Raw genomic sequence first — 22,136 nt, forward strand, 5'->3', positions numbered from 1 at the left:
CTATTCAATCTTCAAGAGCGAGGTGCTTCCCCGTAGGTACAGATACATACTGAACCAGAAGAGTACTTGCCAACATTGCATAACAGAGACGTAATCGACCGCTCACGCAGCTGACAAGCCGATCGTTGGTGAAAAGGATAACGTAACAATAAGTATATTGATCTCAGCAACGTTCTTGACAAATCAACCAGTGTGTGTGTGTGCGTAATCCAAATTAAGACCAGGGCTGGGAAAAAGATGAACATTTTGATATTTATTATGTATTTGTTTATGTTTCTGTTATCGCAGTAATCATCATAACAATCGACAGAAGATAATATTATTGTGCAGACAAACGAAAAGCAAATGTGCATTAATTATTCAACAAGCCTTTAAAACGAAGAGGAAATTCACTGGCGTTATTATCATCCAAAGCATGACCAGAGCTGTTGCAATACGAAGTAAATTACAGTTTTTATAACAATAGCAACATATATCAAACAATTGGTGGGAACAGTCATGATTAACTGATAAGAATTCCAGTAAAACCCGAAAAATTTGTCACTGATGAAATGGCACAGGAAGCACCCAAGCAGTAGCTAGGCCCCAGGTTACAGATCGTTCACAACACCCTGCAGGAGAAACCTGAGCTCTGCGTTCTCCCGACGAAGACGATCCACCTTACGCATCTCCTCCAGCCGACCTGACGGAGGAATAATTAAGAAGGTTAATCACAGTAGAGGCTGAGTGACCACAGGTGCATGTTAGGGAGTGTCTTTGTGGTCGAAGTTCATTAATAATGTACTTAACCTTATTTCGTAAGGTTCTCTTGGGCGTATATCAGATTTTAATGATTACTATATATATATATATATATATATATATATATATATATATATATATATATATATATATATATATATATATATATATATAATCAACACCTCAACCCACCTATAAGCACGTCGCGGTACTGAGTGAGAGCGTCTCTGGTGGCCGTCCACACCCTAATCCTCTTGCAGAAGTTGTTGAGGAAGGAGGACCAGCGGGCGGCCTCCTCTCCTTCTTGGGCGTACAAAGGGCCCTCCTCGTCTACATCAGCTGCCCCAACACTTCCTTCCTCCCCAGATTTTCTGAGGCGGGGAGTTAAAACATCGAGGTGAGATACAAGGCGGATAGTACTGTATAGGCTATTCGATGACCACAGAGGGACCAAACAACTGTAGTGAGTCTTAATTATTTTACGGGATTCACTCTAGGAGTGAATGTAAATTATATGTAAATTATATATTCTCCTAAAGATTAACCACCCTAACGTTATTTTGGAGGATGAGATTAGATTAGGTTAGGTTAGATTAGCGTTGGGGTGGTTAATCTTTAGGTGAAATAAGCTGGGGTGGAGATTCTTCAGATGATCCGTTCTACTTTTATAATAAAATAGTCAAAACCCTTATACTTATGCATATGAAAACATTTACACAAACGCGTACAGTAGCTAAAACAACTATCTGTGCAGGTGAGGGTCGATTTGTTCCGAAATTTTACGTCGGTCGGTGATACAGAGAGAAGAGAGCATTAGCTCTGAGGGTGCAAGAAGGGTACAGTATAAGGTAAAGTTCAGAAGTGGGAAATAGAGGAGGATGTTAACAGCAGGTGGGCTATCCACCTTGCGGAGACGAGTGAAATTTTACGTGTGACTAGTGATAGCCCTCATATACCAAAATTTATCGTCCAGGGTCTCATATTGTTTCCCACAAAGTATGCACAGATAGTTATTTTAGATACTGTACATATACGTGCATACGTAAATATACATGTACACATAACATACACATTCACCTGGCATTACAAAAAGTTATTAGAACATTCAACGTGTCCGCGGGAGTAAAGAGTCGGTCGCTTTCTGAAACACGAAAAAAAATCATAGGTCATCATCGCTAACATTACGAAGAGTTTCATGAATTATATAACTTCTATATAATCAAGTTTACAATATCTCAAGGTGTTTTAATTTTTTATCATTCACACATATAATGTATATAATGATATATTAATTAAGTTCACGGTGTTTTTATTGACTGGTGTGTACATTGTAATTTTCCTTGTCGTGTGTGTGGTAAATAAAGTGCTGCTATATAAGGTGAAGATAATATGAACACCAGCCAGACTGAATCAGTGTCAACGTGTATTGACAATAATTTTACTGAATGAAATTTATCTCTATCAACTCCTTACTCCAGGATGACTAAATAACACTCACCACGCCACCTGCCGCCAATAGCTTCCTCCTCCTCCTCCTCCCTCTCCTCTTCCTCTCTTCCTCTGGAAAGCAAGACAGTGGAAATTATGGACCTGGATTATCAAAAGTTCGTACTTTATTTTTTCCTACTTAGTGGTGTAGTCGTAATTCTAGCTGACTGCCTTAAGCCGTAGTACAAAGTTACATCCAGTAAAAGTAAACCATACTCTCATGAACCTTTTTAAATGAGATAGTATTATTTTTTGGGGGGGGAGGGTGGGGGCACCCCCCAACATCCTTGTGTAAGGTGAGGCGCAGAAGCGTTTACAGCGCCCAACAGGGAAGCATGCTCAGTTCATGCTTGCCTTATGTCTCATGAGTTAATGGCGTAGAAGCCTGAAGAGTCAAGGGCGTAGAAGCCTGAAGAGTCAAGGGCGTAGAAGCCTGAAGAGTCAAGGGCGTAGAAGCCTGAAGAGTCAACGGTTTATGTCTAAGCAAGTTATTGGAAGCTCCAACAACTTGTCCCTGAATACGAATTCGCAACTTTCGATTTACAGCAGGTACCTGCTTTACTGCTAGGTGAACAGGGACCAAAGGGACTAGGTATGTCTTGATGTTAGAGCCGGACTAGGGTTTCCTTCCCTGGATCTTGGGCGTAAGTGGTTATGTTTTTTTTCCCGGGAATTTGGTTCAAATCCCGGGATGCTTATTGTTATTCCTTATCTCTGATTTGCACTATTTAAAATACAAAAACGCATGAAAGAGAGAGAGAGAGAGAGAGAGAGAGAGAGAGAGAGAGGTTTTTGTAGAATAGCTAACTTTGAATGCCATTCCAAATGTCTGTGAGTTTCTTTTGTGGCTAACGGAATGAGATTAATTAAAAATTTGCTTGTTTAATCATATTGTGTACCTATTTTTACACCAGTATGCAAGTTAATAAAGAGAACTTTGCTTCAGTGTAATATAATTTATCAAATCAATTGCCTAAGAAATAATCTACAGATACTACACTAATGAAGTATAGGGTTAGTATACAGCATTAGTTAGTACAAATATCACCTGATGCGGGAAATCCCGGGATCCCGGGAAATATCCTGGTTTGTCCCAGAATCCCGGGATGCTAAGAAACCCCCAAAACAGGAAACCCTAGGCCGGACCCAGACCTCAAATTTGACTTACGCAAGAAGTCTATGGAATATTTACACCTCATTCCGCAACGCCGTATTTTAGTGTTTTACTTTTATCCTCTTCGCCACTGATTTGCTCGTTACCCGATTGGGCGGTCGGTCACATCTCTGTTACGCACAATACTCCCTCATATCGATCCTGATGCTTTTCTGCATAACTCACTGGGTTACACCAACCCAAACTGTAACTATCACTTTCCTGACTCTCCTGAGTTTAGTTCTAGTTTCCTCCTACCTCATTCCTTCTCCTTGATTAGCCATAACATCAGCAGTATTCCCCTTCATCTAGATACCTTTGTAGATCCGTTTTTATCTTCTATTGCCCACAAATTTGATGTAATTGGATTCTGTGAGACCAAACTCACTAACGATATTGACCATTTGTATAACATTCCTAATTATAATAGACACTGCGTCAACACGTCACGACACAGTGGTGGTGTCGCCCTATATGTTGATATCAAGTATAACACTTCTGTAAGAGATGATTTAAAGGTTCAGGAGGAGTACATGGAGAGTGTTTTCATTGAATTACGTAACGACACACGAAATATCCTAGTAGGGATAATCTACAGAAGACCCCACACTAATGTAAGGAATTTTCTTGATAAATTTTCGGAGCTTATCTCTATCATAAGTTCAGAGAGGAAAGACTGCTACATCACAGGTGATTTCAACCTTGATCTATTAAAATCAGAAACCGACACCTCAGTATTAGACCTTGCTACCTGTCATTCTAAACTCTTCTTCAACACTATAACTAAACCCACTAGAGTAACTGCCACCTCTGCCACTGTGATAGATCATATCTGGACTAACAACACTCCTAACAACCTAGCAAGTGGAATTATTTATAACAATATCTCAGATCACTTCCCAGTTTTTGCCATGTATAAAACAGCCACAAGACCTGAAAGGTCTAGTAGAGTCTCAATCCAATACAGAGACTACTGCGCCGACAACATGCTCCTTTTTGAAAACAACCTAATGAATGCTAACTGGGATCTTGTCTATGCCTCCGACAACCCTAACGTGAACAGCTGTAACTTCTCTAGCATCTTCAGTGCTTGCTTTGATAAATGCTTCCCGCTCAAGACTAAGTCAGTGAAAACTGTATCCATTTCCAAACCCTATATCACAAGCGAAATTAAGATAATGATAAAGGAAAAACACAAACTCCAAAGGAAATATGCAAAAAGACCCATAACTTTCGGTGATGCTTAAGGAAGTATCAGAAATAGAGTTTATCAAGCAGTTAGAAATGCCAGACGTAACTATTATACAAAAAAGCTCCAGTCAGCATCAGGCGACAGTAAGAAAACCTGGAATGTCATAAATTCTATTCAGAACAGGAACACTCAACCTTCGGCCCCCCACTCAGCTTTTATGATAAATGATTCAGTTGTAACGGAATCCTCCCCCATTGCCAACCACTTCAATGAATATTTTATTAATGTTGGCAAAAATCTTGCAGAGAGCATCCCTGATCACCATGAGGAATTTACAGCCTACCTGCAAAACAGATAGCAAAATGAGCTGTTCTTATCCCCTGTCACAGCAGATGAATTACTGGCCATCATAAAAATGTCCAAAGATGCAGCAGCAGGCGAAGACAATATGCCAATGAGCATCATTAAAAAAGTGGCCCACTTATTACTACCTGTTCTACACATTTGTAACTCCTTCTTCACTAGTGGTGTCTTTCCTGATAAAATGAAAATTGCTAAAGTTCACCCGGCATATAAAAAATCTGGGGACAAAGGTCTCTTCAAGAACTACCGCCCCATATCAGTCCTCCCAGTCTTGAATAAGATACTGGAAAAGCTAGCATGTAAGAGACTAAAATCCTTCTGCAATGCCAATAACATCTTTACAGACTCCCAGTTTGGATTTAGAGCTAGAAGGTCGACTGAGAGTGCTCTGCTATCCTTTACTAATGACATCTTAAATTCCTTTGATGACAGCCACTTCACAGTCGGTATATTCTTGGACCTCTCTAAAGCCTTCGCTACTGTTGACCATGCCATCCTCCTTTCAAAGCTTGAACATTACGGCGTTAGGGTCCTGTCCCACAGGATGCAGTATGTCTGCTATAATAACCACCAATCTGACTCCTCGCCAATCTTGGATGGAGTCCCACAAGGTTCCATTCTCGGTCCACTACTGTTTTTGTTGTACATAAACGACATAGTCCACGCCAACTCACTCATAAAATACAACTTATTTGCAGACGATTGTAATCTCTATGCCAGCAACTCAGATCTCCATTCCTTGATGAGAACTATGAACACTGAATTAACTAAAGTCAGGACCTGGGTAATACGTAATAAACTGACCTTAAACCTTGAGAAAACTCACTACACGATCTTTCACAGAAGGAAAATCTTACCCCCAGACCTGGACCCCCTGTACCTTAGTAATATAGTCCTCAAACGCGAACAAAATTCTAAATTCCTGGGAGTTATTGTTGATGAGAAACTTAACTGGAGAACCACATACAAGCCATTCACAGTAAAATCAATAAACAGTGCGGTATCATGTATCACACTCGACAGTCACTCACTCTCACAGCAATGAATGAAATCTATCATGATCTTGTTTGCCAACACCTGACACACTGTCACACACTATGGGGGGGGCCTCTGGCTCTTCAAAAACACAATCTCTGGTTACTTCACAAAAGAGAGTTGTACGGACAATGACCTACTTGAAAAAAAAAACAGATCACACAAACGAAAAATTTGCTATATTGAAAATTTTAAAATTCGAAGATATTAACACCTACTGCTGTGCCCTCTTTGTTTACAAATCTATCAATCACTTGCTTGACAATAATTACTTCCAGTTCCGGAATAATCAGAGATACAACTTAAGGCACCCAGAGCTACTAAGACCACCCCCCATGCGCTCCTCTCAGTCCCAGACCTCCATAAAATATCACGGTGTGAAGGTGTGGAACAACTTACCCCCACCCATCCGAGCAAAGACTACGCTCCCTTCCTTTAAATCATCTCTTAAAAAATATCTATTGTCGAAGTATTAATATTTCTTGTAACACTTACTATATTTACAGTACCTGCTTTTATTGTACCATCAAAACCGTTTTATCGGAAATTATCATGTAAATAAATAAGTAATTACCATTGCAATAAACATAATTGCCAACTAGACATAATCCTGACAGCTCTGTCCTCTTGTTCAACCTTATTACTGTACAACCCAGGTTGTACTGCTCCCCCATTATACTTATGTTTTTAAATTCCACTCTATGTATGTGTATATATATATATATATATATATATATATATATATATATATATATATATATATATATATATATATATATATATATATATATATATATATATATATATATATATTTATATTTATATATATATATACATATATATAGTATATATAATAAACTAAAAAAATAAAATAAATCAATAAAATAAATACATATTGAAGTGATAACCGTGGTAACAACATGAGATGTTCTTATCACCACCATGCTATTGTACTATTCCAGATGATATTAAATGTTACATAATACTTCCTTGAGATAAATGTATAGTATATATCAGGTGCCTCAAAGAGAGCTCAGGTTCTCAACTGACTCAGCCATGTTAATATTGTTATTATTATCCACTCTGTATCTGTGTTCTTCTGGCTAAATAAACTGTTTCAATTCAATTCAGAATGTATCTGTGTTGGTCAAGTCTGATTTGGAAAGAACTCACACTCGGTTCTGTCACAACAGTCTTAAACAAACCAGGCAAGGTTAGGCTAGGTTAGGTTCTGTACCATGATATCAAACTGCAAATACATTGTGCCTAAATTGATTGTTGTGTTGTCAGGGGCGGATCCAGGAATATCAAAAGGGGGGATCCAAGAAGTTTTGGGTTGGGGAATATAGCGAGCAGAGAGAACCTACCCAGCTTTTTCTTTTTTTTGGGGGGGGGGGCCTCTGTAAGCCCCCCAGATATTTTTTAAAATCTGACCAATATTATGGGTATTTTGAGGCCATTTTGAAACCAAGTGCACTTGATATTAGGAGATATTCTGAGGTCAATAGTAATTACTTTTTACTATTCAAAAATGTTTGAGTACAATACTGCATTAAATAAAAAAATATTAGAATTTTCTGATGAAAAGAGGGGGGTCAGGGCCCCCAGGACCTGCCCTTGGTTGTAGTATCGTCTCCTTTGACTTCTTCTATTTTAACATATTTGGTGATATCGAGTCTTAATTATGCATAGACTCCTTAATAAGTTTTGTCAACATCTTAAATAGGTGTTACAGTCAGTAGACTTCACAATTTTTTCTATAATATCTCAGTGTTAATAACATTCAGAAAACAGCATATTTTGTACCTGCCACGTGACCCAGGAGGACGCTGGGAGATGTAACGCCTGGCCACACGCAGCAGACGCAGCACATCTGCCTCTGTGTGGATACCTATCTCCTGCAGGAAGACAAGGTTGGTCAAGGAATGATTCCCATCTCTTATTGGAGAGATTAGATCTAGGAAGCTCCTGTAGGGAGTGTAGTTGGCCAGGGAGGTTACATGCCTATTTTAAAGGGGTCACAGGGTAGGTCAGGAAGGGTTACGTCTCCCGTTGAGAGGCGCGGTAGGTTTTACTGAGCCACAGGGAAAGAGGCTTGTGCTGCAGAGATATCAAAGAACGCAGAGTTCCTGATACTAAATGGTACATGGTTGATAATACAGTTTCAAATACAAAATAAATCTAAGTGTAATGCAGATAATAATGTCCGAAGGCACAAAGAGAAATACACTTATAAGGAACAGAACTTCAAGGATGTAAGACAAACCCAGAAGATGTGCTCGAGTATGAGGAGGGGACCGTGTTGTGTGAGGTGTGAGGTGTCGGTGTTGATGAGGAAGACGGCCTCCTCCGCCAGGCTGGTGAGGAACTGCTCGTCCACGCTCAGGCTTCCCTCAAATCCGTCCACTGAACCATCTGCTGGAAAAGAGTGTTATGGACCACATGAAGATTAGCCCCTACCTTATTTTACCTGATGATTAAACACCCTAACGTTGCCTGATGAGTTTGGTTATGTTAATACAAGTCATAGTTTACATCAATATTTAATGCAACAATCTGTTTCACTAGTGACGTTCAGTAATGAAGAGGTTTAATCAGAGACGTTTGACAACAGGAAATGACGATGGTGTTTACACAATGCTTCTTATAACATGTAAGGACTAAAACAGCAATGGCTTCTTTAACTATTACCGGTACAGTATGTAGATTCGAGAACTTTCTTTGCCACTGTATAATCAGTGCCGGATTTAGACCTGTGGAGGCCCATGGGCAGCCTCTTTGTGGAGGCCCCCCTCATTATAACTACCCAAGAGGTGGGGTGGCGAGTGAAGCGAGCCTAAACATCTGGGAGTTCCGGGGGGCGCTGTAAGCCCCCTGGGAAAATTTTGAAATTTGAACACTTCTTTGGAGAATTTTGAAGCCATATGCAGTTATATTGAGGAAATTAGAACATTGAGAAATTTTAATTAACTGTATATTTATTGATAGTGTACAAATTCCCATGAATTTTAAAGAATGAAAATAAAAATAATAAAAGTGAATAAACAAATAAATAAAATATTGTAATATGTGGAGGCCCCCAGACTGTGGAGGCCCTTGGGCAGCTGCCCACTTTGCCCACTCCTGAATCCGGCCCTGTGTATAATGACTAATTTGTCTTTCCACTAGCTGAAACACAAGAGAAAAAGTAATTTACGTATATTAGTATGAGATAACACAGGGCCGGATTAAGCCTAATAGGGGCCTGAGGCACAGATCAACTTGGGGCTCCCTACCCTCAAGGTATATATATATATATATATATATATATATATATATATATATATATATATATATATATATATATATATATATATATATATATATATATATATATATATATATATATATATATAGCAAGAACAAAATATACCAAAATTTATCAATGATTTCATCAATATTAAGCTTCTGCAAAATAACACATTCAATGTTCATAAGAGACAGAAAATTGCTAGGACAGTGAAGAGTGACATTACCCACATGAATCTGACCGACGTATATGTATGTATGTATGTGTGTATGTGTGCATATGTGTATATATATGCACATGTATATGTGTATGTATATGTGTATATGTATGTATATGTGTGTGTGTGTGTGTACATATATGCATATGTACTGTCAATGAATATGATGCATCTCTTTGTGTACGAACCTCTGTCCTGCATGGCAGTGAACAGTGACATTACCCATATGAATCTGACCTCTATACATTTATAGCTGTTAATGAATATGATGCATCTCTTTGTGTACGAACCTCTGTCCTGCGTGGCAGTGAGAAGTGATACCACCCTCAGTGTCAAGACCTGACTGAATTACTCAGAATAGGCAAACTGTACTACAAGCTCTGCCAATAAATTTGTTAAACTAAATCATGTTTTATATGCTTCAACTTCGAGAATGTTTGGATTTGGGGGCCCCTTAGAGTCGGGAGGCCTGAGGCCTGAGGCCAGTGCCTCAAGTGCCTCATGGTTAATCCGGCACTGTTATCTGATAACAGAATAAGTGTGACCTTGGGAGGGCTGGAGTATCTTGGTGGCGGCGGCGAGGGCATGTGTTTGGCGGGGATTGGGTGCTGGCGCCAGGTCGCTCAGGGTGGTTAGGTCTGGCTCTACCCACTCCCGCGCTAACACACTGTGCTGAATGGCTCTCTCGGTCTCCACCACCTGACGCACACGTGAAGATAAAGACTCCCCAGCTTATTTCACATGATGATTAAACACCCTAAACTACATTAACTTATTTAGCTTGCATATTTATTTACTGTACTACCGATTTTTATTTCATTGAGGATATTTTTTTAACCCCATCAAAACATTCCCATAAAAAATATGAGACAGTGATTTGGTGAAAAAAGTGATTGTGAGAATAAAGTACTAACCTCCATTACTAGTTCGTGGAGCTTCTGGTAGTGCATTTGAGAGAGGCCTTGTGTTTGTTGGCTGAAGAAAGCGGAGTTGTTGGCCAGACGCTTGCGGTACTGTTGGTTCAGTTCCCGCATCCTTCCCGCCTCCCGCAGCTTTGCCTGTTCTTGCGCGACACGTCTCTCCTTCGCTGCCTCTGCCTGACAGTTGATGACGATTTAGATAGATAGATAGATAGATAGATAGATAGACAGATAGATAGATAGATATACATTGATTAGACATGTACTATATACAGTATATAGGCAAAGTATTTTAGACTGCAGGTATACAAACAATGGTAAATAGTATATCGATAAGACCGGTCGAGTTCTCCGTATGAAAAATTATTAAAAGCAAATGTTTATTACGAGAGATATGTAACTAACTGTTATTTTTTTAGTATTATAATAATATGAAATCTCAATATTATGAAAAGTGCATGGATCACTTAATATGTTTTAGTAATCAGTGAATAATTTTCCTTTAAGTCATAACATAGGACTTTACTGTATACGTTTCTGGAGAGTTACCTTCCTCCTGTAGTTGTTGAGTGTTGGTGTGATGGCGTTGAGTGTACGTCTGGCCTCGCTCACCATGGCGGTCGTCTCCCTGTACTGCTGTTGTAGTACCTGCTGGCTGTACCGTAGCTGACTCTCCTCCACCTGCTGCGCCGCCTTCATCCTCATCACCTCCACCAGTACCTGTACACGATTTATGTCCAGGCTTAACCCTATAAGTACAGTAAAATAACATAGTAAAATATCTAATTATATCCTCTTCAGTACGATGACTTAACCCACTTGATTACGATGACAGCCCCTCGAGTACAATGATATCCTTGAGTACGATAACATTGTACTATAAGTGGGTTAATTTATCGTATTCAGGGGGTTAGTTCCAGAAATATTACTCATCTTTTAACTGACTCGTTATTTTAAATGTTGCCCAATGTGTTTTAGCGTCGTCTTTTACTCCACTGATTCATTTGTTGTCCTATCAGATACCTCAACCGTTGTGTTGCTTTCTCTATTCGTCACCCCACTTATTGCCTTACTCTGTGTCCCAATTTTGAAGCCTCTAATCTGTATCTGATACAAAGATTCCCCTTTAGCACGTTTTGAAATGAGATATCGCAGTCCACAGCGGTAGTACAATATAACAAGTATATACTGTAATACTTAATTAATCCTTATCGCTTCCTTAAAGGGTCAACATTAAGTGCCTATCTTCAGTTATCTCTAATCACTGACCTTCTCGATATCTGAGTCGAGTTTGTCCTTGATAGCAGTGTGGGGAGCGGCACCATGAAGCTTGAGCTCGATGATCTGCTCCATGCGGGAGGTTCGGTTGTTGAGGCGGTCGTGTAGGAGGTCTTGAAGCTTTTGGTTCAGTTCCGTCACCGCCTCGTCCCACACCCGCCCGTAGTACTCCACCAGCTCCGCCCTCTCCTTGTCCTCTACACCCTGAGACAACAAACATTTATTTACACATACTGTACCCTGCTACACCAAGCGTTTATTCAGCTACGTCCTAATACAACAGTGTTTATTCACCGTCATCATCAGGTAGGCTATAGTCACACTACTACACAGCAAAGGTTTCCCATAGTAACCACCAAAGTTACCAAACATTTGTCTTGTCATCCGTCTTATCCTAGTATAAACGTGAAATCTCTCCAGTCTCTCTTTCTTTCTATCCTCACCTGGACTTCTCTGAGTGAGTGGCGGTAAGCTTGGTGCAGTTCTGTGACGTGTTCAGTGATTCGCCTCAAGAGTTCTGACCTCTGGTGAGCGTGTTGAAGCATCTCCTCCGTGTAGGTGGCGTCTAGAACTCGAAGCTCCCCCCGCAGGGCCCCAATCACCCACACCTTCTGCTCCGTCAGTTCTTGGCTCCAGTCTGTAGGAGGGACGGAAAGTGAATGTGGGGAGACGAGAAATAGAACAGAAAGGAATCAAATAAGTGAATAAGAGAGAGAGAGAGAGAGAGAGAGAGAGGCTTATAAGAGTGAGGAAAGAGACTGAGAAAAGAGTGGTATTGGTGGAGGTAACATGAGAGAACTGGACGAGTAAACCAACACAACACTACTAACCTCTGAGTTGACACAGACCATCATAAAGGTCCTCGGGGATAGTGAGTGTGACGACCTTCTCCCAGTACTGGTGGATCTGTTTCAGTGCCTCCTGCGTCTTCCGGGTGTCCTCCTCCAGGGTGTTCTTCCAGGCGTCCCTCCGCGTCTCGCTCTCAACCGCTGCCTTCACCTCCCCACTCAGCGCCGCCACCTCCACATTCCCCACCTGTGCCACCACCATATAGTGTTACCATCTTCACACACATACTACCACTGTCATGGTCACGTTCAGATATCTGACGGTCCGTCCCTCGTAACAATCTTCAAGAGTGAAGTGCTTCCCCATCTGGAGTACTGTCACCCCGTCTGGTCCCCGAGATATGCTAGGGACTGTCAGTTGGTTGAAAAATGTTCAAAGGAGGGCCACCAGAATTGGTGCCTGCCCTTCGGCACCTCAGTTACCCTGAGAGATTGGAGCACCTGAACTTGCCTAGCTTATACTACAGACGAGCAAGGAGTGACCTAATAGAGGTTTATAAGCAACTCAGGGGGCACTACTCAGTCGAGTGTCCTTACTTGGAGCTGGCGGACGCTCGCCCCACAAGGGGTCACAGCTCAAGATTGAAGAAGCCGCAAGTCCAGAAAACTGTGAGGGCAAACTTTTTCGGAGTAAGAGTTGTGAACTCTTGGAACAATCTACCAGAAAGTGTCGTGGCGGCACCGAGTGCGAGCTCTTTCAAAATAAAATTGGCCAACACTGGAGCGAGTTCAGGTACATTCAGGAGCCGGTGCATGCCCAGTACTTGCCAACAGTGCGTAACAGAGACGTGACCGATTGTCCAAGCGGCTAACGCGCCGATCTTTTGGTGAAGAGGATAAAAGAAAAGGAAAAATAATCAGACGTGACCGATCGCCCAAGCGGCTAGCGAGCCTATCAGTGGTGAAGAGGGTAAAAGTAAAAGTATACAGGAAGCGTATTGTTGGTACTCCAGTGTACGAGGTATAAGGGTAGTGTGGTGTCTTGTTTAAAAGACACACCAAGTGATGGTGGCTGCGAGAGATGTACTGTACCTTGATGAGAAGTACATGAGTGTTACTCATGGTATTTGTGTGTTCCGGAAGTAGTCAGAAGTCTAGCATTTTTGTAATAAACCATCTTTATTGCACGTTAGGGGTATTATTTTCCTACAGTGATCACCTTTATTTACTTCCCCATATCTTGGTACCATAATTACAGTTCCACGGGTCTTCCACAGGTCTTACCCTCGAGCCATACTCCCACAGGTCAGAGTTAAGACAGAGAGAGTACAGTAAAACAGGTACAGATATAAGTAAGGGTTTTTTCCCACCGTTACAATAGTTCGCAGCGGTAGGGATTTTTATTCCTTTCCCACCGTTACACCATCACCACCAACCACTACCACCACTACCACCATCATCCACACACAGAATATACAAATCTAAAATCTGTTATTTCTCTCCATTTCTCACCATTCACCATCTCACTTTCACCATTCCCACGTATCACTACCACCACCACCACATACGTATACCATTTAGTAAAATCATCTTACATGTTTATAATTAGTTTGAAATGTATATAGACTACGAAAATATACAATTAAGACTGTGTGTGGAGGAGAGAGAGTAAGGAGGGTGTGTATGTATGTGGGAGGGTGTATGGAAGGTGTGTATGTATGTGGGAGGGTGTATGGAAGGTGTGTATGTATGTGGGAGGGTGTATGGAAGGTGTGTATGTATGTGGGAGGGTGTATATGGAAGGTGTGTATGTATGTGGGAGGGTGTATGGAAGGTGTGTATGATGTGGGAGGGTGTATGGAAGGTGTGTATGTATGTGTGTATGGAAGGGGTGTATGGAAGGTGTGTATGCATGTGGGAGGGTGTATGGAAGGTGTGTGTATGTGGGAGGTGTATGGAGGTGTGTATGTGTGGGAGGGTGTATGGAAGGTGTGTGTGAGGGTGTATGAAGGTGTGTATGCATGTGGGATGGGTGTGTATGGAAGGTGTGTATGGTGTGTGGAAGGGTGTGTGTATGTATGTGAGGGTGTATGGAAGGGTGTATGTATGTGGGAGGGTGTATGGAAGGTGTGTATGTATGTGGGGAGGTGGGGAAAGTGTGGCATGTGGGGATGGAAAGTGTGTATGCATGTGGGAGGGTGTATGGAAGGTGTGTATGTATGTGGGAGGGTGTATGAAGGTGTGTATGTGAGGGTGTATGGAAGGTGTGTATGTATGTGAGAGGGTGTATGGAAGGTGTGTATGTATGTGGAGGTGTATGGAAGGTGTGTGTATGGAATGTATGTGGGAGGGTGTATGGAAGAGTGTGTATGTGGGGAGGGGTGTATGGGAAGGTGTGTATGTATGTGAGGGTGTATGGAAGGTGTGTATGCATGGGAGGGTGTATGGAAGGTGTGTGTATGTATGTGGGATGTGGGAGTGTGTGTATGCATGTGGGAGGGTGTATGAAGGTGTGTATGGAGGGAGGGTGTGTAAGGGGTGTGTATGTGTGGGAGGGTGTATGAAGGTGTGTATGGGGAGGGTGTATGGAAGGTGTGTATGTATGTGAGAGGGTGTATAGAAGGTATGTATGTGGGAGGGTGTATGGAAGGTGTGTATGTATGGGGAGGTGTATGGAAAGTGTGTATGCATGTGGGAGGGTGTATGGAAGGTGTGTATGTATGTGGGAGGTGTATGGAAGGTGTGTGTATGTGAGAGAGGGGTGTATGGAAGGTGTGGTATGCATGTGGGAGGGTGTATGGAGGGTGTGTATGTATGTGGGAGGGTGTATGGAAGGTGTGTGTATGTATGTGGGGAGGGTGTGGTATGGAAGGTGTGTATGTATGTGGGAGGGGGTATGGAAAGTGTGTATGCATGTGGGAGGGTGTATGGAAGGTGTGTATGTATGTGGGAGGTGTATGGAAGGTGTGTATGTGTATGTGAGAGGGTGTAAGGAAGGTGTGTATGCATGTGGGAGGGGTATGGAGGAGGGTGTGTATGTATGTGGGAGGGTGTATGGAAGGTGTGTATGTATGTGGGAGGGTGTATGGAAGGTGTGTATGTATGTGAGAGGGTGTATGGAAGGTGTGTGTGTATGTATGTGGGGAGGGTGTATGGAGGGTGTGTGGGTATGTGGGAGGTGTATGGTGTGTGTATGTATGTGAGAGGGTGTATGGAAGGTGTATGTATGGGAGGGTATGGAGGGTGTGTATGTATGTGGAGGGTGTAATGGAAGGTGTGTATGTATGTGAGAGGGTGTATGGAAGGTGTGTATGTATGTGGAGGGTGTATGGAAGGTGTGTGTATGTATGTGAGAGGGTGTATGGAAGGTGTGTATGTATGTGAGAGGGGTATGGAAGGAAGGTTGTGTATGTATGTGGGAGGGTGTATGGAAGGTGTGTAGAGGAGAATGGTATGGAAGGTGTGTGTATGCATGTGGGAGGGTGTATGTGAAGGTGTGTACATGTGGGGAGGGTGTATGGAAGGGTGTTGTATGGATGTGGGGAGGGGTGTATGGGAAGGTGTGTATGTGTATGTGGGGAGGGGTGTATGGAAGGTGTGTGTATGTGGGAGGGTGGGAAATGGTAAGGGGGAGGGGTATGGAAGGTGTGTGTATGTATGTGGAGGTGTGTATGGGGAGGGTGTATGGAAGGTGTGTATGTATGTGGGAGGGTGTATGGAAGGTGTGTATGTATGTGGGAGGGTGTATGGAAGGTGTGTATGTATGTGGGAGGGTGTATGGAAGGTGTGTATGTATGTGGGAGGGTGTATGGAAGGTGTGTATGTATGTGAGAGGGTGTATGGAAGGTGTGTATGTATGTGGGAGGGTGTATGGAAGGTGTGTATGCATGTGGGAGGGTGTATGGAAGGTGTGTATGTATGTGGGAGGGTGTATGGAAGGTGTGTATGTATGTGGGAGGGTGTATGGAAGGTGTGTATTGTGTGGAGGGTGTATGGAAAGTGTGTATGCATGTGGGGAGGGTGTATGGAAGGTGTGTATGTATGTGGGAGGGTGTATGGAAGGTGTGTATGTATGTGGGAGGGTGTATGGAAGGTGTGTATGTATGTGAGAGGGTGTATGGAAGGTGTGTATGTATGTGGGAGGGTGTATGGAAGGTGTGTATGCATGTGGGAGGGTGTATGGAAGGTGTGTATGTATGTGGGAGGGTGTATGGAAGGTGTGTATGTATGTGGGAGGGTGTATGGAAGGTGTGTATTGTGTGGAGGGAACAAGACTCACCATGGTACAGCCATGCTTCACTAGAGCATGTAGCTTGTGTTCGTGATGGTGTAGGGCCTGCATGAAACTCTTGCCCGCCTGGGTAGCTTGTACTACCACCGCGTCCTCTCTGCTGACCGTCATGTTCTCGTCTCTGTAAATAACCAGTCATAGTTTACGTCCTCTCTCTGTCTCTTCTTAACTGGATCCAGTTACAGCTTGGTACAGAAAACAAAGATACAAATTTCCCACCAAAATACAAAATTAACACGACACAGAATAATTCAGTATAATTATGACTCCTCTAATATGACATAACTGCCTCGGTATGCCTGTAAGTTTATTAGTAAGATTTTTCCATCAATGTTTAACATAACATACCTGACCAGAAGAGATAGTTGGACGAAAGTGAAAACCGGAGGAAGAATTATAATGTTTGCAATGATGAATCCCCACGCAGAAACAATAGACTCTCAACATGGTGCTACACGGCAGTGAAGTTTAGGTTGAATCTTTCAAATGATTAAAAACAGCTGTATACTAACTCATCTATGTTGCTACGAAGCCTCTCTCTGATTTTTGTTGCCTTCGGTCCCAACTGCGTCATATTATTCTCTACGGGCACTGCAGTGACAGTAAGCGACGCCGTCTCCATGGTAACTGTGTTCCTCTACTCTCAGTTAGATCTGAAACCCATTACCGAATTTCTGATATATGCATAAAAAAAATAATTATATATATTTCACATTGGTTAAGCATAAAATATGAAATAACACGTTCCTTAACTATAAAATATAATTCCATGATTTCCTATTAAAGTAGTCTGAATGTACTTTTACTCTATCCACTTCGCCAATGATCGGTCGATGTACTTTTATATGCTGAATCTATCTACATACCTATCTATCTTTCGATACATCTAGCTATCTACAGTATATAAAATAGACGTCAGGGCCTTGAGAGCTGACTGGTGGCAAGAAGGACGCCGTTGCCATGGTAACCCAGAGCTAGGCTGTCCGCTACTACTACAACTCCACCAAATCCAAATTATTAAAATTTTCTAATAATTCTGTTTTTATTATACAAAGGTTAATAATAATTAAATTTTAATTATTAGGTAATAATATTTTCTGTTTTAAAGACTGTTTAGAAGAAGTATGTATTGTTATGAGTGACCATGGCGGGTGTACACATGTGCGACTTGATCTGGTTGTCTCCACGTTGATCCTCCGCTGTAGTTTGTCGTCATTTAGGCGGTAATTAACAAATATTACGTCAATGTGGCAAAATTAAGAAAACATCGACTGCAGGTCATCCAGGAAAGGTCAAAGATCGTTGTACTGGTCAGTGTTGTGGAGATAAGGTAAGTAAACAGTGCAGTCAAGATTGTTGGCGGATTTTATCCAAATTAAGCCCGAATATATCATATTGTACTGTCGCCGCTACCTTAGGTAATTAAATAGATATATAATTAACCATACAAGCTCACATTAGTCCATCATTTAGTTACTGGTATTCATCCAAGGTTTCCGTTGGCAAACTTATTACCATAGGGTCCTTATGTCTGTCTTCCCATGTCACTATTATTAAAAACTGTCTTATATAACAGTAACAGAAGGTGTGAGGTCACCAGAGTGAGTCATTTACTGTATGGGGACGAGTGTTAAGTGGCTGGATAGTACTGGGGAAAATAATCACATATGTATAAGAAAATAAGGAGTCTGCAATAGGCCGGTTGGCCTGTGCATGGCAGCTCCTGTCGAGAGTTACTACCACTCTATCATCCATGAATCTATCCAGCCTCCTTTTAAAACTTTCCAGCGTTCCAGCACTTACTACAAAGTTGCTAAGCTTGTTTCACTCGTCCACCACCCTATTTGTGAACCAGTTTCTTCCTATCTCCCTCCTAAACCTAAACTTATCCAACTTAAATCCGTTGCTATGAGTCCTATCCTGCTCGGATATTATAAGAACTTTATCTACATCTCCTTTATTGATTCCTTTCACCCACTTAAATACTTCTATCATATCTCCCCGCACTCTTCGTCTTTCTAGGGAATGCAAGTTTAGTTCTTTAACCTATCTTGATATGGAAGGTTTCTAAGTCCCGGAATCATTTTTGTCATTCTTCGCTGCACCGACTCCAGTGAATTGATATCCATTCTCTAATAGGGGCACCAGAGCTGAACAGCATAATCGAGGCGCGGCCTGACAAGCGCAATATATAGTTGCAATAAGACCTCTGCACTCATGTTACTTACACTTCTAGATATAAAACCCAATACTCTGTTTGCCTTATTTCGAACATTAACGCACTGTTTTCTAGGCCGTAGGTCCGGGCTTACAAGTACCCCTAGGTCTCTTTCACAAGTCGACTTCTCTAGGTTGATGTTGTTAAGGCTGTATACATTATAAGTATTTGTTCTTCCAATATTAAGTACGCTGCACTTGCTGGTGTTGAATTTCATTTGCCATTTTTCAGACCACCCCTGCAGTTTATTTAGATCCTCCTGTAATGCATTTGCATCCTGCCCTGAATTAATTGCCACCCTATTTTGGTGTCATCCGCAAACTTGCTTATGTCACTGCTGATCCCAGTATCTAGATCGTTTATGTAGATTATGAACAAGAGTGGGCCTAGTACTGACCCCTGGGGAACCCCACTGGTTACACAGCCCCACTCAGATTTAACACCATCTACGCTGACCCTCTGCATTCTATCGGTGAGCCATGATTTTATTTTATCCCCTCGATACCATGAGCCTTAATTTTTCTCAGAAGCCTCTGATGCGGTACTCTGTCAAATGCTTTGCCAAAGTCTAAGTAAATAACATCGTAATTTTCGTCATTATCTACTACCTCGAAGACTTTCCTAAAAAACGTTAGCAGATTTGTTAGACAAGATTTTCCCTTTGTAAACCCATGTTGAGAGTCGTAGATTAATTTGCTTTTCTCTTGATGCGATCGGATGCTATGGGGATAATACATTAACTATCATAATCAGACTTTACTTCCAATTTTGTCCTTATGGGAAAGAAAGGTAAAATAAATGCTGAGAGTGTTAAAATATACTTTTATTTCCATTGATAGAGCTTGGCACATGGCTAGGAGATATACCGGGTATATCATTGTACTGTAGGAAAACAACTTTTACTTATGGATAGGAATTTTCTCTCAAAACTTTTTAGAATGGTCTTGTTAATGTTTAATTGAAATACAATGTGGGGTAAGCTGTGGTGCTATGCTGGTGTGGAGGCAGTTGTCCTGCTGTTGATGTGTGGTGATTTAATTTTTCAAAGTTGTGAATTCTTCCCCTTTACGGTATTTGTTTACGTATAAAGGTAAATATTTTTAGATATATTTTCATGAATGTGAGTTACCACACAACGAGTTAATTACAACATATTTTTCCAAACCTACATTTCCCCACTGTATCGTGTTCCTGCCCACTGATGGGATACAGTGTAGAGAATATTTGCTTTCGTCTGTTGATTAACATAATAAAGAGGAAGAAGAAGATTTTGACGATGATTTATGAGTAAATTCCTAGAAATAAGTGTAGACTCGACCACAGTTGTATCACCAGATGTTCCTCTCCTGGCAAGAAGACAAATGCTCTTTAGTCCAGTGAATTGAAACTGCACCAAGTTTAATTGAACTGTTATTTATTTTACCAGGAATGAACCATTGAGCTCTTACATTAGCAAGCACTCTATTAAAATATTTAGGATCATCTGAAGAATCCAGCTTATTTCACCTAAAGATGAACCACCATAATGCTAACCTTGCCTTACCTTATTCCCCCAAATAATGTTGGGGTGGTTAATTGGTGCTACTGTAGCGTGCGGACTACAAAGATATCTTTAGTCCAACCTGACCTGACCTAACCCAACCTAACCCAATCGGACCTGACCTAACCCAACCTAACCTAACCCGTCCCTGACCTAACCCAACCCAACCCAACCCGACCTGACCTAACCCAACCCGACCTAACCTAACCTAACCCAATCGGACCTGACCTAACCCAAGCTAACCTAACCCGTCCCTGACCTAACCTAACCTAAAAAGAGTTGTCACTAAAAGATCATTAAAGTCTAATAAGGAAAGAGATAGTGATTGTTCAGAACCTTGAGGAATACCAGCATTAATAGTGATGTTCAGGGGAAGGATCCAGAAGACCTGAACTATGGGTACTGCAGCTGGATAAAGATGATTTTAAGGGGGCAAAGAAGGCAAGGCCAAAGGAACACTTTTGTTAATAGTCAAATTCTTTGAAAATATCAAGGCCTCTTGTTTGGGTGTCACTGTTGCTGTCCATTGATTAATGGATTGAGTGTGAGGAATTACAGGATAGCAGTAGAGCAATTATGGTGGAAGCATATTGTTGATCACCAAGTCATTCATTAAGAGTATCAGTCCATTATTTTAGTACTGCACTAACAATTTTTATTCCATTATATATCTAATATTATTTATAAGATCTTTTAAACCCTTGAAATATTTTTCTTCCACAGGTAGTGTGAAGAATTGTGAATAATGACAGAGGATGTGGTATGTACTAGCAGCAGCAGCACCTCAATGGTTGATGTGCGCAAATCCAAAAAGAAAAGACGTCACTTGAATGATATGACCATAAGTGATGTGATAATAGAGAATTCAGACACTAAGGTAGAAAATGGTGATGATAGCACTTTTATGGTAAAGAAAAAACAAAAGAAACGTAAACATAAAAGTCTGGAAATGGATGTAGAAGAAAATGAAGGTGTTAGTGAATATCTTGTACCCAGTGAACCTCATAAAAAAAAGAAAAAGAAAAAGGATAAGAAAATTGTGGAAGAGAGAGAAAAAGGTAACCAGCCAAAGTTAAATGGTGGGAGTGAAGATGTGGCTGAGAGCATAGATAGTGGATGTATTGCTGACATGACTGATTGGCCACAAGTAAGTACTGTGACACATGTGCATTGTTTCTTGAAATTGAGTTGGTTCCATAATTGCTTGTTACGATAACTACATTACATCTCCAATTTGAGAACATTATTGAGGTCATTTTGCAAGAATAGGGTGGGGTAAGTATGAGTAACAGTACAGTACTGTATACTGTATGTATATTTGCAGACTGATAGGTCAAGGCCACCTATTCTGCCATCGCCTTAGTGGAGTGCTTGCTGCAGTTGGTAACAGCTACATGTAACCCAAAGAATGTAGAGTAAAGGCCTTAGCAAAGTTTGGCATCCAACCAATAGATGGTGTTCATATAAGGAAAATAATATTGTACCTTTAGTGTGTGTGTGTATATATATATATATATATATATATATATATATATATATATATATATATATATATATATATATATATATATATATATATATATATATATATATATATATATATATATACATATATATATATAT

At 41.0% G+C, this 22,136-nt stretch overlaps 2 protein-coding genes across 5 annotated transcripts in view; one reads left to right on the forward strand and one right to left on the reverse strand.

The window, feature by feature from the left end:
* Window positions 1–240: 240 nt before the first annotated feature.
* On the reverse strand, window positions 241–17,709 carry LOC121854785 (dynein regulatory complex protein 1-like). Of its 3 annotated transcripts, XM_042349562.1 has the most exons (15): window positions 17,622–17,709; window positions 17,268–17,408; window positions 16,744–16,876; window positions 12,507–12,711; window positions 12,120–12,313; window positions 11,668–11,880; window positions 10,948–11,118; window positions 10,393–10,575; window positions 10,024–10,177; window positions 8,239–8,387; window positions 7,779–7,870; window positions 2,240–2,301; window positions 1,819–1,882; window positions 934–1,112; window positions 241–682 (listed from the first exon to the last, which is right to left on the reverse strand). In XM_042349562.1, exons 2-15 carry the CDS (start codon window positions 17,375–17,377, stop codon window positions 591–593), a joined length of 2,001 nt encoding a protein of 666 aa, XP_042205496.1. In that variant the 5' UTR covers window positions 17,378–17,408; window positions 17,622–17,709; the 3' UTR covers window positions 241–590. The 3 variants fall into 3 exon arrangements, with proteins under 3 accessions (XP_042205496.1, XP_042205497.1, XP_042205498.1); XM_042349563.1 differs by lacking the exons at window positions 17,268–17,408; window positions 17,622–17,709 and adding an exon at window positions 17,104–17,261; XM_042349564.1 differs by lacking the exons at window positions 241–682; window positions 1,819–1,882 and having other exon boundaries at window positions 947–1,112.
* Window positions 17,710–17,905: 196 nt separating this feature from the next.
* Window positions 17,906–22,136, forward strand: part of LOC121854709 (surfeit locus protein 6 homolog) — a 15,850-nt gene continuing 11,619 nt past the window's right edge. Inside the window, exons 1-2 of one of the 2 annotated variants that reach the window (XM_042349446.1) lie at window positions 17,906–17,978; window positions 21,237–21,660. In XM_042349446.1, coding sequence (XP_042205380.1) covers window positions 21,259–21,660 — 402 coding nt within the window. In that variant the 5' untranslated portion in view covers window positions 17,906–17,978; window positions 21,237–21,258. Of the gene's footprint in view, window positions 18,086–21,236; window positions 21,661–22,136 lie in introns of both variants that reach the window. The other variant, XM_042349445.1, reaches the window with a different exon arrangement.

This window comes from Homarus americanus, unplaced genomic scaffold (assembly GCF_018991925.1).
Source record: "Homarus americanus isolate GMGI-L3 unplaced genomic scaffold, GMGI_Hamer_2.0 scaffold53233, whole genome shotgun sequence".
NCBI lineage: Eukaryota > Metazoa > Arthropoda > Malacostraca > Decapoda > Nephropidae > Homarus > Homarus americanus.